Raw genomic sequence first — 17,239 nt, 5'->3', positions numbered from 1 at the left:
TCGTAAAATTGGTGCCTATAAGTCATAAAACATATTTTATTTATCAAAAAAAAATTACAACAAAGTGTTCATTTAGAGTAGGTATGTATATACTATGTGTATATGTATATAACACAATATGTTAATCTGCTACAATTGATTTACATATTTGCTTCCTAGGCTCCCATAAATTATAATTATTTATGGCAAAAAGATTTGATGACTTGTAATGTGTTGAAGGTACACCACAATAATTTAGCCATCCATCCGATTCAACGTGCAACTAAATGTCAATGTCGAAAGTGATTTTATTGTTATGACGTAAACGTCAAACCATATCATTTATTTTGTTTGTAAATCGCAATTTGTGATTTTCCAATTTGAATTATTTCAATTTTATTATTATTTGTAATCCGGAAATTACGAAAACAGTGATTAAGCCAGATATATAATTTACTGCATGTCACTACTTCCTGAAAATAGTGTTGTTAAGTGTGAAGGATTGTGGTTACTTGTGAAGGACTCGTGAATACACAATAATAAATTGAACTATTTTTGTTGTTATCATATTACAATGGATTACGTTACAACATTAAAAATCCTAGTTATAGGTGAAAGCGGTGTGGGAAAATCCAGGTGACATCTTGTAGTTATTCTTTTCCTTAGACAAGACTAAAAATATGTGGGAAATGTATATTTCCTAAATAGTTGGATGACTCATTCTATATACTATGAATAAATAATAATACTTATGAAAATATTACAGGTTTTCAAGTTTTAGTATGTGATTTCGTATTTAAGTGATTTGATTATTATGCTCTAAAAGTTTTGATGGCCATTAAGTTGCTAATTAAAACAATAAGTATATACTTTTTATGTGATGATTACTGTGACCTCTATCAATTGCGTCATGTTAATAAATAGCTTTGTGTCTTTAACAAAAGATCTCTTCAATCATTGCACTTTCGAATAAAATTAACAACTAAGTAACACCTTAATGTTATGGACTGTGGAATAATTAATTTGCATTAAGTAATTTTGCTACCATGGAATATAATTTTAAATAATCTAAACCCCCAAATGAGTTAAATATCTCAACCGAATAATTGATATATCTAATCAATTGAGTATATATATATTGATGATTATAGTTTATTGATTTTCAGAAACCATTACACATATTTTATCTAGAAAGTCTTCAGTTAAATTTATTTGTAATTGAAGTAGTAACAATAATTATTACTTTTATATTTATCATATAAGCCATTAATATGATCTCATAAAATTGGACATTTCCATTGTTTTCATTGTGTTCATGTGCATTTCGCAATAGGGTTAGATCCCATACATCATGTTCTTGACTTAAAATGGTCTGTCACCTTCATCTTCAGATTGACAATTTTATCTATCTTTGTCAACCAGTTTTATGGAAGTAGCATGTTTAGTTTTAATTACTAATAATGTTATCAAAAAAAAACAATGTCAAAATGAATGTATTACATGGTCACATTATCTTTGTACCTCGCTGGAACATGAAATCTACTCCCATTCTCGTTTCACCCCCTCACACTCATCCTGTTTTTTGTTTTTTTTTTATATTGACACATTTTTACACAAATTATCTTGCCTCAAACTAGGCATATCCTGTACTATGGGTACAAGACATCAAAATATTTAATACATACTTAAACACACATATAAACATCCATGACTCGGAGACAAACATTCATATTCATCATAATATGAATGATTGCACCTACCGGGATTCAATCCCGGGACCTCTAGCTTAGTAGTCAGGGTTACAAACCCATTCATCTATATGGTTTGTCAATAAGTATGGTTTTCAGCTTCATCATCGTTACATGTCATCATATTTTAGTGCTATCACTGCTTTGTTTTCGAAGTTATCAATATCACCTTTTGAATTTTATTTTTCACAGTTCTGCTGTTCGTATCTCTATAATAGTTTGTCAGAAAAATAAATACTTTTTGTACTTACTTAAACCAATTTATTTTTATTGACTTTTCATCATTTGTAGTTATTGTCAGCATCATAACACAACATCTTTACATAAATCAATAAAACAGAAAAATTTAATTGTAGTTTATTTATAATAATTATACCTACTGATGCATGTTTTGCACACCTTAACAATTTGACAATGTGATGTCATCTACTTCAGGTCGAGAGATAATGTAACCTGGTAGTATATTGAATATATATTTTAATAACATGTTCTAATTAATGATGTTTAAACCTCTTGATATATTTTCGAAAAATATGTAACAATAAATTGGAGGTAATTCCAGAAAAATGTTCCGAACCACAATCATGTCGGAATTGAGTTAAGAACACAAAACTGGTCACATGATTCATATTAACGGAGTCACAAAATATGGCAGCCCTACTGTCACTCTTTAAATGACATCATGACTAAGTAGCTTAACCCACATGTATGGAATACACTAAAATTTTTTATACTTTAAAAACTAATTCCTTAAAATGTGATGTTTGTGGGTTGGAACGTTTTTCAGGTACTACATCCAATTTAACAAAGAACCACTTTTTTTTATTTCTCACTTGTCTATTCGTTACTGTGGTGCAACACACAGGTTGCTGTTTAAGGATGATGATGACTTTATGTGAAAAAGAATTAAATCAGTTTAGCCCTTCAGAAGCAGATATTCTAATGTGGAGTATCCATACTATGATTGTTACTAATATTGCTTTATCATTTTAGCATAATATTGGCATTCACAACAGGAGATTACAATTCATCATTTCCAGCTACTATTGGAGTAGATTACAAATGCAAAGTCATGGAGGTAAATGGTGTTAAAGTGAAACTCGGAATTTGGGACACAGCAGGGCAGGAGCGCTACAGAACACTTACAAATAGTTTTTACAGGTGAGATTCTTGTGATTCCCCTTAAAAAATTAAATTCTTTTATTTGTTTTTAATACATAAATACAAAACTGCATTTCAAAAGGATATTGGGTGTCTTCCAATAGTGATAATATATATTATAAATATTAATACCCGCTGTCATACATACTGTCTATACCAACAATTGCAGCAGTAGTGAAAAGGTGTATATATGGCACTAGTTATAACCAGAGACTCAAAAACATCACCAACCAACTTGCGTTTAATAACCTTTTGGTTACAACCACGGACTAGTAAAAAAAGAAGGACTCCGAGCCGTGATATTAGCAAGTGAAGCTCCTTTATGCTAGTGTGTGTGCGGTTACAGGGTATACCAGATACACAATTTTTGCTCCCTTAAATAATCATATATCCACAAATACTTTTATAGTCTTGTTTTTCCACTTTTTCACAACGCACGACGGCATTTTTAAATATTTTATTGCGACACAAACTGATCTGTCACAGACGATGGCAAATCTCATAATGGCGGCCGATCAGCTTGTATTAGTGTATGCGTGGTGCGTGTATTTACACGTTTACCGGCTTGTTTTGGTGCTTCACTGTTATGTAATGTGACACGGACTCCTTCTTATTTTACTCCGTGGTTACAACAAGTTATTAAAATGTTCTAATAGAAAATATAGAACTACTTATTGCTACCTAAAATTACAGTAAGACACAATGTTGTTAATGGTGCTGATGCTAATTGTAGATATTAAATAAATAAATATAAAGAACCCAGTCTTAGGACTGCATATCAGAAATGTAAACTTGTTAGCTTCACAAATCTGATAACATTATTTTTGGGGTCTTTAAGAAATATTCTAGGAAGTGCTAGTAAATATTCAGTAATACATTTTATTTTTAATTTACCGAAAATGACTGATTATTATTCCTTATATCCATTATTAATTAATTGTTTTATAAAATATATACACTGTGCTAAGAAACCCTATCCGATAATTGACTCGGATGTGAAGTAGAATGTGGAGACACCACTAAAAATAAATTAATAAATCAAAACCCCTTACTTAATGCTACAGTAAAAAGAACATTTAATTTTAAATGGTTTCAAAAATCTTGAGAACCACTGAAGCTAAGGTCATCTCCCTGAACTCTCGATCCAATGGCGTAGAGCTAACGTCAGCTGAGGCGACTCAAACGAAAAAGACAGGGCAACTCGCCTCGCACCTTGACCTTGTCCGCATCGCATAAATTAGAATTATTGCTTTACAACATTTACACTCAACCCGCGGCAGCTCGCGAATGGATCGGATTTTGTGCGTCGTGTACTCGAATGAAGAGTATTTTTACATGCTCATGTGTCTAGGGCGCAATGATTGTACCTACGACGCAACGCGTCTGCACATGCGACAGTACTACGGGCAGCGTCCCCGTATAATTTTTGGGCGCCGTTCGAAAGTATCTCCAATTGTAGTAGGCACTAGAAGGATCCGGCGAGTTGGTGTGGCCGCGGTCTCCGACCTCATGCCGCGCTACTTTAACCTTTGGAGACAAGTGAAAGAATACGTGTTCCGAAAAAATTGTGACACTGAGGAGGAAAATAGAGCTCGGATCGTTATATGTATTCGATACGATTAATACTGACACAACGATGTTACAAGTGTCGTGAAACGTTGCCCTAAATGTATCGGAGTCAGTGGCGATCACGTCCAGCAGAATCTGCGGTTGAGAGACGCTGAAAAAGTGGATATAATAATGGATTAAGTATTTAACAATACAAAATTTTCGTTGTTTGTCGCACCCCGCCCGCAACCCGCAGGTAACATGAATGAAATGGGTGTGTGGGCGGGGAATGCTGAAAATGGCCGCAGGCAGAGGTGTGAATTTAAATTCTCTTAAAATCTTGGTACTTTTGTCTTTGTTCCTATTTACAACATACCCTATGTAATGTGTATAACTTCTACTAGAGCATCCAAATAGGAATAGGAAAACTTCAAATCAAAGTAAAATATGCAAAAGTTAAATGGACATTTTTTTTCTATTGGGATCATCATATTACTAGTCATTTATTAATAAATCTTGCTTCAAAATGATGATAATTTTATTACAAATACTGTAATATAGGGTTGTATTTAAAAAAATCAATTTGATGCATAATACCAAATTGGAAATTTGATTAATGCATGAATGAAGTTAATTAAGCAAATTTTATAATAATTTTGAATGTTATTTACTAGGGATGCACATGGGGCAATATTAGTTTATGATGCGTCAGAGCCAAAAACACTGGCGAAGCTTAATGAATGGGTGGAAGAGTTGCAGGTATATTCAACTAAGAAGAATATTGTATGCCTTGTGGTTGGAAATAAAATCGATAAGGTACTGTGTCTTCTACTACCATTATTGAATGCTTATGTTAGTAAATTTAAACTGTCCAAGATTCCGAAGAATAGGTATCAACTGAGAAGTTTTGTGAATAGTAAAGTTTTGGATAGCATATCACTGTGTCATATTTTGATATGATTCCAAACACCCACCCCGTCTTTATTTCCACAATACTTTGCATGACAGCCGCAACACAAATTTCGCTATCCTGATGTAATATACCAGTGGGAGGGTTTTTGCACACGATGCCAACTAGGTGAGAACCACAGCAGCGCCATTTTCTGCTACATGTATATGTAGCACATAATCTCAGTATTGAGATTATGTGTTTTGATTTGAGGGTCGCTGTAGCTGATGAAATTATAACGCTAATAGAACTTAACATTTTTTGTATCAAAGTGGCGGTATCATGAGAGACACTGCATTCTAATTGGCAGAGTGTTATCCTCTTACTCGTCTTGTCACTTTTACTCATAAACGCGTCGTACGTCGATTGCGCAGCTCAAATAATAAAATCCTCGCGGCTTTATCTGACGATATTAGGAGCCCTATATATAAACGATGGATATCTTTATGATGTTTAATCTTATCACATGGAGAACAACAAAAAATAAATTGGACTTGTAATAAATATTATGAATTTTTATATTTTCGACACCACACCCCTTTACAAAGATGGTTTACTTGTTTTTAAGTTTATTTTAAATAGAATAAGGAATTCATGTTAACTATGGGACGAAATTGGCATGAAAAAAAGGAATATTATTATTATAAAAAATCTGTGATTACTCTAACGCATTGTGAGCTATTTTTCACTCAATGAGCGTTTCTATCTTTGCCCTTAATATATGTACAACTCTTCAAACAAATTACGAATTTAGACAAATTCGACATGTCTACAACCAGACTCGACAAAGAGATGTAAAGTTTTATAAACCACAACGTCAATTTTTATTCCAATATTTTCATGATTGTCAATTGAAATCATTTTATCAAGATATTTCAGCACATTATCATTATTTCCCATTATTATGATTGAGTTTCAAGCGATGTTTATTTGAATTTAGCCGCGCATGGTGTCAAGAGAAGCTGGCCAAGCATTTGCCCAGAAGCACAGAATGCTGTTTATAGAAAGCAGTGCAAAAACACAAGAAGGCATCAATTTGGCTTTCGAAGAACTAGTGCAGAAGGTATGTAGTCCCCTAGATGCCAATACCTGATGTTGTATATATTCATTACCTTAATAAATATTATGGTTACTATTTAAGAATACTATCAATACATTGACAAAAATATTGTATAAGTTACTATAATGAAATCATATTTTGTTTGAAAATATGAATGTGGCTTTTCAAATAACAAGACTCTCACATAAGTATATCCAAAGACAGCAGTGATGACCTCTGATGAGACTCCATGTTGCCCGAACGCAACCCCGATTAAGCATACATGATGCAGTTTATTTTTATTTGTTATGAGATTCACACATTTTTATGCTTTTTTCCGGCGAAAGACTGGCTTTAAATATCGTAGGGTTTGGAGATGATAGTATTTTCCAAGTAACAAGTTTTTGTAGTATCGCCAAACTTGGCATCGATATCATGAGGCGGATAAATATATGGTCGACAGAAGCAATGGTTGGTCCATGCGTCATGCTCGTGAACTACTTCTGGTGGTTGGATAATCTTGTCAACCCTGCTTTTATTGTTAAATTTGATGTTGGATTTCTTTAAATGGTTTTTTGTAATGGATTTCTTTAAATAATACTTTTATTTAAGTACAGTGTGTGTTAGTTGATGCATTCGCAGTACTCTTAACTTAACTTACCCTTGAAGTGTTTTATGATTTACTTGCATTTTTTTCCTTATTAAGTATGTTAAAACCTTTGAGTATTTGTTGCATCACTTTGCATAGATTGTAGGTAGGTTTAATTATTGATCAAATGTTGAAGCTGTAAATTTTTGCTCTGACATTCATAAGCGTATTTTTTTTGACCTACATGAATAAGTATTTTATTTGATTAATTGAGTACCTTGTACCGAGAAGTAAAATGCTTCGCACAGCCACCTTGTGGAACCATCTCCGAGCTCGCCTATTCCCGAATTGCTTTAGGTCATTAATTAAATCTTTAGGTGATTAATCATAATATCAAATCCTCACTACAAACGCCTGCAACTCAACCTATCGTATTGTGGACGTCCATGGCCGAGCCATCTAAAATTTCTTTCCTCATGTAATAATTTCATTTTGGTGCACGGGTACTTTATTATTTAATTGAATCTTAGGAGTTGACATCGACAACTGTCTGGAGTGTTTCATTATTGGTGGAGACTCCACTCTTGTCTATTTTGCGCTATCCTGGTCCATGTCTTTCCAGGTTAATGCATGTTTTGGAGATGGTTGATTGCAGCGAAAACTACGATATTGTGTTTTTTTTTCCGATTATATATTATGTCTAGACCGCACATCTCCATTAAAACTGTTTGAAATGTGTTTAAAATTCTGCCGCATGCTTTCATGATCAATCGAGTGAAATGCATTGTTATAATCTTTAAAACAGCAGTAGAAAATACTGTAAGTACCTATATGATTCATTGTTGAGATTCCTTCTGTGAATCCGGTTTGCTCTGGTTATTAGACGAAGGATAACCTTTGCGAATACTCTGTATATTGTTTATACATTAAGCTGATAGGACTGTTATTATTTATTTCTTTCTTATCACATGTTTTATGTAGCAGTCTTATCGTTGAGATTGGCTATTGCTGAGAAGTATAGATATATATGTTTAATGACACTAAGGAACTGAAGAAATTGATACGCCTGCCCATTACAATGCAGTGCCGTTCAGGATGCTTGAAATACCCAAAAATTCTGAGCGGCCCTACAATTGCGCTCGTCACCGTGAGACATATGATGTCTCATTTGTCCAGTAATACAATGCTTACATATTACTGCTTCACGGCAGAAATAGGCGCCGTTGTGGTACCCATAATCTAGCCGGCATCCGCAAAAAAGCCTCCCACTGGTAGTAAGTGGTAGTTTAGATACGGAGGAGTTTTTGCAGCTAATAAATAAATAAATAAAAATAAAAAAGCCTTTTATTTCTTACAGAAATGCTATTTACAAAGTCGATTAGTTTTGTTAGTATCAATTAGAAAAAGATTAAGTAGTTAGTTAATTTAATTATTATGTTAGTTTTATAAAAAGGAATTAATTTTTATGCATTTTATTCTGCAAGAACCCCTCTGCAGGTAAAGGCTTCCTCCAAATTGAGCCAGTTTTCTCTGGATTGCGCTATTTGTATCCAGTTTGGACCTGCTGTGTGTTTAATTTCGTCCTCCCATCTGTTGCAAGATGTCCCTTTCTTTCTTTTGCCCACTGGCCCCCTCCATTCTGTCGCTCTTTTTGTCCACCTCTGATCTTGCAGGCGTGCTATGTGTCCTGCCCACTTCCATTTTAATGCACGAGCTTCTGCTAGACCATCTATTGCTTTTGTGGTGTTGCGTATTTTTGTATGCCTTATTTTGTTTATTCTGTTTATATTTAACATACTCCGCTCCATTCCCCGTTGGCACGTTGTTATTTTATTTATGACATTTTTGTTAAATTTCCATGTCTGACAAGCATAGGTCAGACAAGGAATAAGGCAAGAATTCATAACCTTAGTCTTTAGTTGGATTGGCATGTTGCTATTAAATATTTCCTTTAAGCTCCAGTATTTGTTCCATGTTAACTGAGCTCTGCGCTCAATCTCCTGGTAGTTGTTTGATCTGTCGAAGCTTATTTGCTTGCCTAGGTAAATGTATTTCTCGGTATAATGGAGAGGCTCGTTATCGACGTATATTTGTACTTTGGCGCTGTTGGTCATTACCATAGTTTTAGAGAGGTTCATTTCTAGTCCGGCGAGTTTGCTAGCTTGGTTTAGTGACTCTATCATGTACTGTAGTTCTTTTCCTTTCTCTGATATCAGCACCAAGTCGTCGGCAAAACGGAGGTGGCTTAAATACTTAGTTTTTATTTTTATACCACGTTTATTCCAGTCAAGCTTACTTATTATCGATTCTAATGTGGCTATAAATAGTATAGGTGACAATGGATCCCCCTGTCTTACGCCTCTCTTTATAGGAAACCAAGGACCGGCTGTTTCTAATTTAATTCTGCTTTTGCTCTTCCTGTATATGCTTTTGATTACTCTTATAAATTCGTTTTCCACGTTCTGCGTTGCTAGAGTTTCCTAGATATAGTTGTGTGACACCGAATCGAATGCTTTTCAGTAATCAATAAATGCCAAGTACAATGGTCTACTTCTCTCTTGATATTTCTCGATGAGGAGTTCGAGTGTATGAATATGGTCGATGGTAGAGAAGCTTTTCCTGAATCCTGCCTGCTCGGCGGGTTGTCTTGTTTCTAAGGTAGAGCTATTTTTTTTGGTCAGGATTGTAGAAAATAGCTTATATGCACTCGACAGCAGACTTATAGGTCTATATTTCCCAATATCTTTCGGGTCGCCTTTTTTATATAATAAAATAATATTAGATTCATACCATTGCGTGGGTGTCTCTCCAGATGCGAGGATAGATAAGATAGTGATTTGCAGCTAATAACATATCTTAATTAATTACTGATGAGGTCAGGTCCTGTGGATTTTTCTGGGCTTTGTATCGCTTTGGTAACAACACGCTTTTCAGAGTACCCCCACTACATTTACATTACATTACATTTTCCCACTACATATAAAAGAATTCTGTTTGAATAATAACCATTCCTGTCGGTTCGTTGTTGTGCAGTGATCTGATATGACTCACATTAGTTTTCATAAAACAAAAGAATCATTTTAGAGCATGCATTTTTATTTTAATGAATTGCCGCTCTGTTTAATATAGCTCTAACGCACCTTTTTTATAGACTGAATATTAAATGCAAAGAATGAGTAAAAGGTTGTCGTGTTATCTTTTTGAATATTAAAATGTCAACTACTTTTATTCCATGCGGCAAAAATAGTATATTACTCAAATAGGATGGGAAGTAGGCCATTTCGAACCGCGTCGAAATATAATTCGAGGCGATGGCAAGGGTGGCTAGCAGCAAATGGGCTGTATCTATTATTAACTAACATATTAAGTATGTGACATTGTATCAATATGTGAAATATTTTGCTTCCTTAACTTTTTAGTACTAATTAAATTTTCATGAGCATAACGCAGTGTGCGCACGGTAAGTGGAGTCGCAGTCCACAAAGCTTATATATACTTATATACCATTTGAGTGATCCGGTTCGATGATCCCCAGATGATGTTGAAGAATTTTGAGTTGACTGTAGGTTGCGGGTGATTTAACAAAAGGACTGATTAAAGAAGGTGCGATCCACTAATGCACATGCGTATATACCGGCGGCCGGAAGGTAACAGGTTTAGTAGCGATCACACCACCTGCGTTCAGCGCGAGTTACGTCGATACGAATCAATATATGTATAATAGTGCGCTTGCAGGGGGAAATGAGGGAAAATGAGTATTTATTTATTTATTATAGACACACCAACAAGCTATTCTAAACTAAACAAAAATAAGAAAAATATAAAACAAACATTATGAACAGAATATCTTTCTTACAGGTATGTACAGCTCTGTTGTATTATTAAAGATAATTTTAGTTCAAAAACGCAAAGTACTTTAAAGATTAATAAATGTTAAAAATACAAATTATTTCTTATGTTGAATATGAGTAAAATAAACAAACCATATTTATAATTAAAAACTATTATAAATAACACTGTTGCAAAGTCTTTTAAATTGTAGCACCGACATCCCAAACATATCCATGGAGTCAAAATTATTATTAAGGAGCTCATTAAATGATCTCATAGAGCGCTGCAGTGGAGAGTGAAGACCAATATTAGTTCTCGGAATAGCAAGATGAAAGAATTCACGATTAATAAGCCTTGCACCGGGGCGGGGTATATTGAAATCAATTTGTTGTAATATATCTGGAGCACTAACAATACCATTACATAATTTAAATAAAAATAGCAAATCTTGAATACGACCACGATTTTCGAGAGATTTTATTTTAATAATATTTAGCCTCTGGCTGTATGATAAACATGAACCGCTATGTTTTGTGTCTTTGTATACCAGAAATCGAGTAAAACCCCTTTGAATTTTTTCCAACCTATCAACATGAATTTTGTAAAAGGGGTCCCAAATCACACAAGCATATTCCAAATGCGACCGAACAAATGCATTGTATAAACACATGATAAAATTAATCTGTTTAAAATCTTTGGAAGTACGTTTAATAAACCCAACCATTTTCGTCGCCTTTCTAACAACTTACAACAGTATGGATAATCATAATTATTATAATAAAATTGTAACATATAATATCTGTAGTACATTGAATAGTTTTTAAAGAGTACCGTCTGTCCTTCAAACAATACCGCATGCAAAAGAGCAATTTATAGAACTTTGGCCTTTATTTTTTCGTTTGTATTCGTTTGTGGGTATGTGCAAGCAAAACGCAAAAACAACAGGATTTTATTCAAACTTTGCGTGACAGCTGACATGTCGAACACAAACTAGGTGCAGGCAAAGTATTTCTGCTGCTTCCATAACTTTGTTTTCGTGTCATACATCTCAGATTAAGGATTGGTCTCCGCTGCGCTCCAACTAGATTCGCAGACGTAGTCGCAAAGTGCGGCAACTAATACTATACCCAAGTAGGCGTACTCGAGCCAGTCTCGATCAATGTGTGACGTTGACGTGCCACATGTTCTGTTAAACTTTGCTAATAATTGAAACTAAAATGCCGGGTTGAGTAGTAAAGTTTTGTAAAAATACAAGAAATAAGAAAGACACTGGGATCACATATCATCAGTACTTATTTTGTATCTTATTAATTTCTATGTAAAATAACACGAAGCGCATGTTACAAAATTTGAAAGATGCCAGTTAGTGTCAAAATGCCACACATCTATTAGTTAATAATAAAAAAGCTATTGTTCTCAGGTAGTGCGCTATCTAGTTGGAGCGCAGCGGAAACCAATCCTTAATCTAAGTCATACACCATCTTATTGTTGACATCAATCCTTAGTTGTTAAATAGTTATTTATTTAATTTAAAAATCATGTGGATTAATTGTTGTTCTTCTTCAATACAGATTATAGAAACGCCTGGCCTCTGGGAGTCGAGTCCGTCATCGAACATTCGGATATCGAACGAGGATCGAAGACAACAGGAGCAATCTTCTTGTTATGACTACACCTGTTCTATATAGTTCAACCTTTTACCCCACAATACAGCTAATGGAACAGTAGCGTAACTCAGCGGTCCCCTTGAAATTTATACCTACCTATATACGTCTGGGTGGAGCGCTAGGGTTGCCACGTACACAAAGTACGTACGGCGTGGCACTCAATAGCTTTGTCTTTCAAAGGGGCGGGACACACAGAAAAGAACACTTAAGACTAGGACGCGTCGCAGACAGGTCTTAAGGCTAAAACAAACCAACGCGTTCAATTCGCGTCCGCGGTGGCGATTACAGCGCGTGCAAAAGTTGTGTACACTGTCGCGTTTGTTCGTGCGTTCACCAGGCTGGAGCCACGTCATTTAACTACAATGTTCTCTGATACAGATAGTGAAATTGAAGAAGTTCTACTTCTGTCTGCTCTCATTGAAGATGAAGAGGCACAAGATTCTTCCTATTTCGTCCCACACCTGGTCCTTTTTTTTAGTATTCCTATAATTAGATTGAGAAGTATCGTATAACAATGGGTATTTGTGAACCTCATTTATAATTCCTTCCGTATCCATTTTCTCAACAAAAATAGCTGCGTGCAGCGTCCAAACAGAGGACGCCTCGATGTGGACACGTCGCTACAAGTTCGTAAGCAAAAACTGATCGCCATCGTTGACGCGAGCTGTATGCGTTGGTTTGCCCTAGCCTTTAGACGAGTCGCTGTTAAAGTATATGAAAGAGACAGGGTGCGGATAGGATGCATCTGGCTTGTCTTCGCGTCTATCTAGACTGCGTTTCTTTGCATTTAAGTGTCTGCTTTTGGGAACACAACATGTCTCCTTCAGAAGACGAGAATGTTCTGGCTTTGGTTCAACTTGCTAACATTCAAAGGGTTAGACGTTATTGGTTACATCCGGTATGGCGCAGCAATGAAGAACATAGATTTTTTAAAATAATAAATAATTTGATAAAAATTTCAATAATAATTGTAAAAAACACGTCTAACCTAGACGCCAGTGTAAGTGCAACTGCGAGCGCGCGGGTGCCCCGTGTTCCAAAATCAAAATACAAACTACCGCCCGCGCACACCTTTATGCCGCGTTTAGTCGGCGCCTCGCCTTTTCTGTATATTTATATAGGGTGCAGTCGTAGAACCGTCGTGTCCGCGTCTCGCTCGCGCCCTGTCTTTACTGTTAACTTGGTGTCACGACGCTTCTATACATTTTGTATGAAAGTTTACTGAAGGGGAACGGCGTCTGAGACGCGTCCTACGGTGCTACTCATGTAATTTCAAAATCGTTGACGCTAATTTTTGATCCTGTCCACGTTTCGCTCTAGATTCGTATTCTCCTATCATTTCCCGCGAACGTTAACTGAAGCGGAGACGTGCGTTAACGATATTTGGTGTACCAAATCTGAAATATTTCGTCTACTACTAATTACCTATGCTTTAATGTGTGATGCTTTAAATTGTCAACTAAAACGTCAATATTTTGCAGAAAACGTATCGATCTCCCTTGGATCACCCAACAATTGACATTTTAGATCTTGTTACGAGTATACGCATCATACGATTTCCCTAAATCGGAACGTAACTTCATCACAATCGGAACTTCACCATCAATTGGTGTTACAAGAATATGAAAATTGGTTTTTTGACATAAGGTCGCTTCGATCCTAATCTCTTTTGTTACGAGAAAAGGGTTACTGGTCTTACGTCTTATCTGTGTCTCCCGCCCCCAAGATTGCTTAGCGGCTGTGTTAAATGTGTATATGTGTGCGTGCGTCGATTCTGGCGCTCTATTATGAAGTTAAGTACTGTTCTATTACCTACGGTATTGTGAAAGTGGTCACCTAAAAAGTACAAGTTTGACGCACACATCAAATTTTAACTGCGTAGTTCAAATGGCTGTAAATAAAACGGAATAGAAAACAATTTTATTTATCTCACTAAATTATTATAATTATTGTTAACACGATGAATTGGTGTAATCCCGGCTTAAATGGTGTGTGTATAAAACTTATTAAGCTTACCTGTAATTATTGTGATATTTTATATGCCTGTGTAATGTGTATGTAAATATATTGTAATTAAATTGTATCGCAATAGGGATTATGTATTTTATTTTCAACATATTTATTTAACTTACCCTATTAGTATTAGGGGTACCAGTAACTTAAACTATTTGATCAAATATTAATTCAGTTCTACTCAATTGAATATTTTTATGACAATAAGGAAAGAGACTAGCAGGACGATCAGCTGATGTTAAATTGATACGCCCTGCCCATTACAATTCAGTGCTGCTCGGGATTCTTGAAAAACCCAAAAATTATGAGCGCCATTACAATTGCGCTCGTCATCTTGAGACATAAGATGTTAAGTCTCATTTGCCCAGTAATTTCACTAGGTACGGGGCCCTTTAGACCGAAATAATAACGCTTTCACATTACTGATTCACGGCAAACAGAAGCGCCGTTGCGGTCCCATAATCTAGCCGGCATCCTGTGCAAAGGAGCCTCCTACTGCTAAATGCTTGCGTTTCGTAACTTCTACAACTAATATGACAGATTCTCAAAGATATATGATATGGGCAGATTCCTTTCTCACAATTTCTGGAGTCGATTATCAACCTTGGGATACCTAGAGCACCAGCTCATCATCTATTGCCAGTAAGGTCTCTCAAAGTGGTCGAGAGGTGTGAGCGGTTAGTCTGAACATAGCGAAAGTCTTTGAACCAGAATGCCACAAAGAGCTTCTAATAAAGCTGCCCCAGGTTCCCTTTCCTAGCATTTTGGCAGATCGGAGCACCAAGGTTCTTATAGACTATGCATACTCCAACTTAAAATAACGCTGGTGTACTGCCAGACTACGTGGTGTACTGTTTATATATAAAATAAAGGATTGTGTGGTTTTATGAAACTACGGTAAAAGTGAAACTTTTTTTCACACTATAGACATTTAACTAAAATGTTTTGGAATAATGATCCATTATTCCATATCTACATATTCTTTGCTGTTTCCTCGTTAATCAGTTTTTTGGACTCACTACCTGTGTCGTAGTTAACCAAAAGCAAATAAAAGTTTCACTTTAATATATAACAACATTTACATTAAACAGTGACAAACAACAGTTACATTAAATATGACAAACAAAATTTACATTAAACACTGACAAAAACAAACAAAATAGCGTGGAGCACTGGCACAAATGAGTAATAGTCTGTACACTACACGGTCGGCTGCTGCGAACCATATTCGCCGCCCAACCGTCACGTGACATGCAACACAGACGAAGAAGTTTGAGGGGATGTTATAAAAGTTTCACTTTAATAATATGGATAAACCCTTTATTGATTAAGGTTTAAAGATCATATATTGTCATCAAAACAAACTGTCACATGAGAACAATACACAAATAAAAGAAAACAAAACTTTATGAACGACGCGGGATCGAACTCACGTCCTCTCGCGTTCCGTGCGAGTGCTCTTCCAACTGAGCTAACCGTTCGAGTGACATATTGTCATAAAATCTTGTATGCTTTGTTCAACTCTCAGGTTGTGGCTTCAAATTTTATTTGTGTATTAATCCTAGAAGTGAGGGTTATCTTTTTAAAAACACCACAAATTATAAGACCAATATTTATAAATAACTAGTGGACACGACAGGCGTTGTACGTACGTATACACGTCTTAAATTTGAAAAATCGGTGTAGCCGTTTGGAGGACTTCATTAACATACACATGAGCAGGAGAATTATATTATATGGACGGAGTTGACGATCTAAACCAATCTCAAATTCACTGGAACACACAATAAAATCATCAAAATTGGTCCAGCCGTTAAGGAGGTAGTTCAATTGTGAATCTACACCACTCTCGAATCCACCTGAAGACACACAGAAAGTTTTTTGTGTTTTTCGAAGGAGTTTAACTACAAACACCGCGACATGAGAATTTTATATATTAGATAATCTATGAATCGTCTGTTTGATATAGAGAGGTATAAAACTAACTATAAGTGTATGCACTAGATAAGGTTAGTGTCATCTGTAATACATTTGGCTAAACAGAGCTTGACTCAATGAAAAGTGACTGCATCATTTATAACCGAAGATAGTCCATTGTGCAGTTTAGCATCTTTATGGGTAAATTTTTGAATGAGGCGTTATTTGGCGAGTCAACATCGCGTGAGGATGCCTCGTGTAGAGGCGAAACACGTGTCGAATCGTTTGAAGACGAATCGTAACGAACACATCATTTGAATACCTTCATGGGTAGGTAATTGTTTTCAGTCCATAATTATTGGTCCTAGACATTACTAGTATGACGTGATTATTATTGCGTCTATTATGTATATGTTTCTTTTTTGTAAATGTTAATAAAACCCTTTATTGATTATCTTATAAGTCGAGTAAATACGTAAGTTTTTTATTCACGGGGTATACAAAAGGATCCCAGAAAATGTACAAAATACATCAAAAGAATTCTTAAAATAAATGACATAATTTAGAAAGTTAAAACCGCACCTTGATAATGGAGCGCGGTCATCCCGATTAATGAATAGTTTATTTTATGAAAATAAGGGACGAGACGATGAAGACGTTCAGCTGATGGTAATTGATACGCCTTGCCCATTACAATGCAGTGCCGCTCAGGATTCTTGAAAAATCCTGTGCAAAGGAACCTTTAGATTATAGGATGCAGGCTAGATTATGGGTACCACAACGGCACCTATTTCTGCC

General features: G+C 35.5%; 1 protein-coding gene across 1 annotated transcript; it reads left to right on the top strand.

The window, feature by feature from the left end:
- Nucleotides 1-310: 310 nt before the first annotated feature.
- LOC126976027 (ras-related protein Rab-18-B) lies at nucleotides 311-14,606 on the top strand. Its single transcript, XM_050824174.1, has 5 exons — nucleotides 311-615; nucleotides 2,721-2,888; nucleotides 5,111-5,252; nucleotides 6,326-6,448; nucleotides 12,416-14,606. The coding sequence occupies exons 1-5, from the start codon at nucleotides 554-556 to the stop codon at nucleotides 12,530-12,532; spliced, it is 612 nt and encodes a 203-aa protein (XP_050680131.1). The 5' UTR covers nucleotides 311-553; the 3' UTR covers nucleotides 12,533-14,606.
- The last annotated feature ends 2,633 nt before the right edge of the window (nucleotides 14,607-17,239 follow it).

This window comes from Leptidea sinapis, chromosome 39 (assembly GCF_905404315.1).
Source record: "Leptidea sinapis chromosome 39, ilLepSina1.1, whole genome shotgun sequence".
Lineage (NCBI taxonomy): Eukaryota > Metazoa > Arthropoda > Insecta > Lepidoptera > Pieridae > Leptidea > Leptidea sinapis.
The sequence above is the reverse complement of the archived record's forward strand: the minus strand, read 5'-3'. Positions and strand labels throughout refer to the sequence as shown.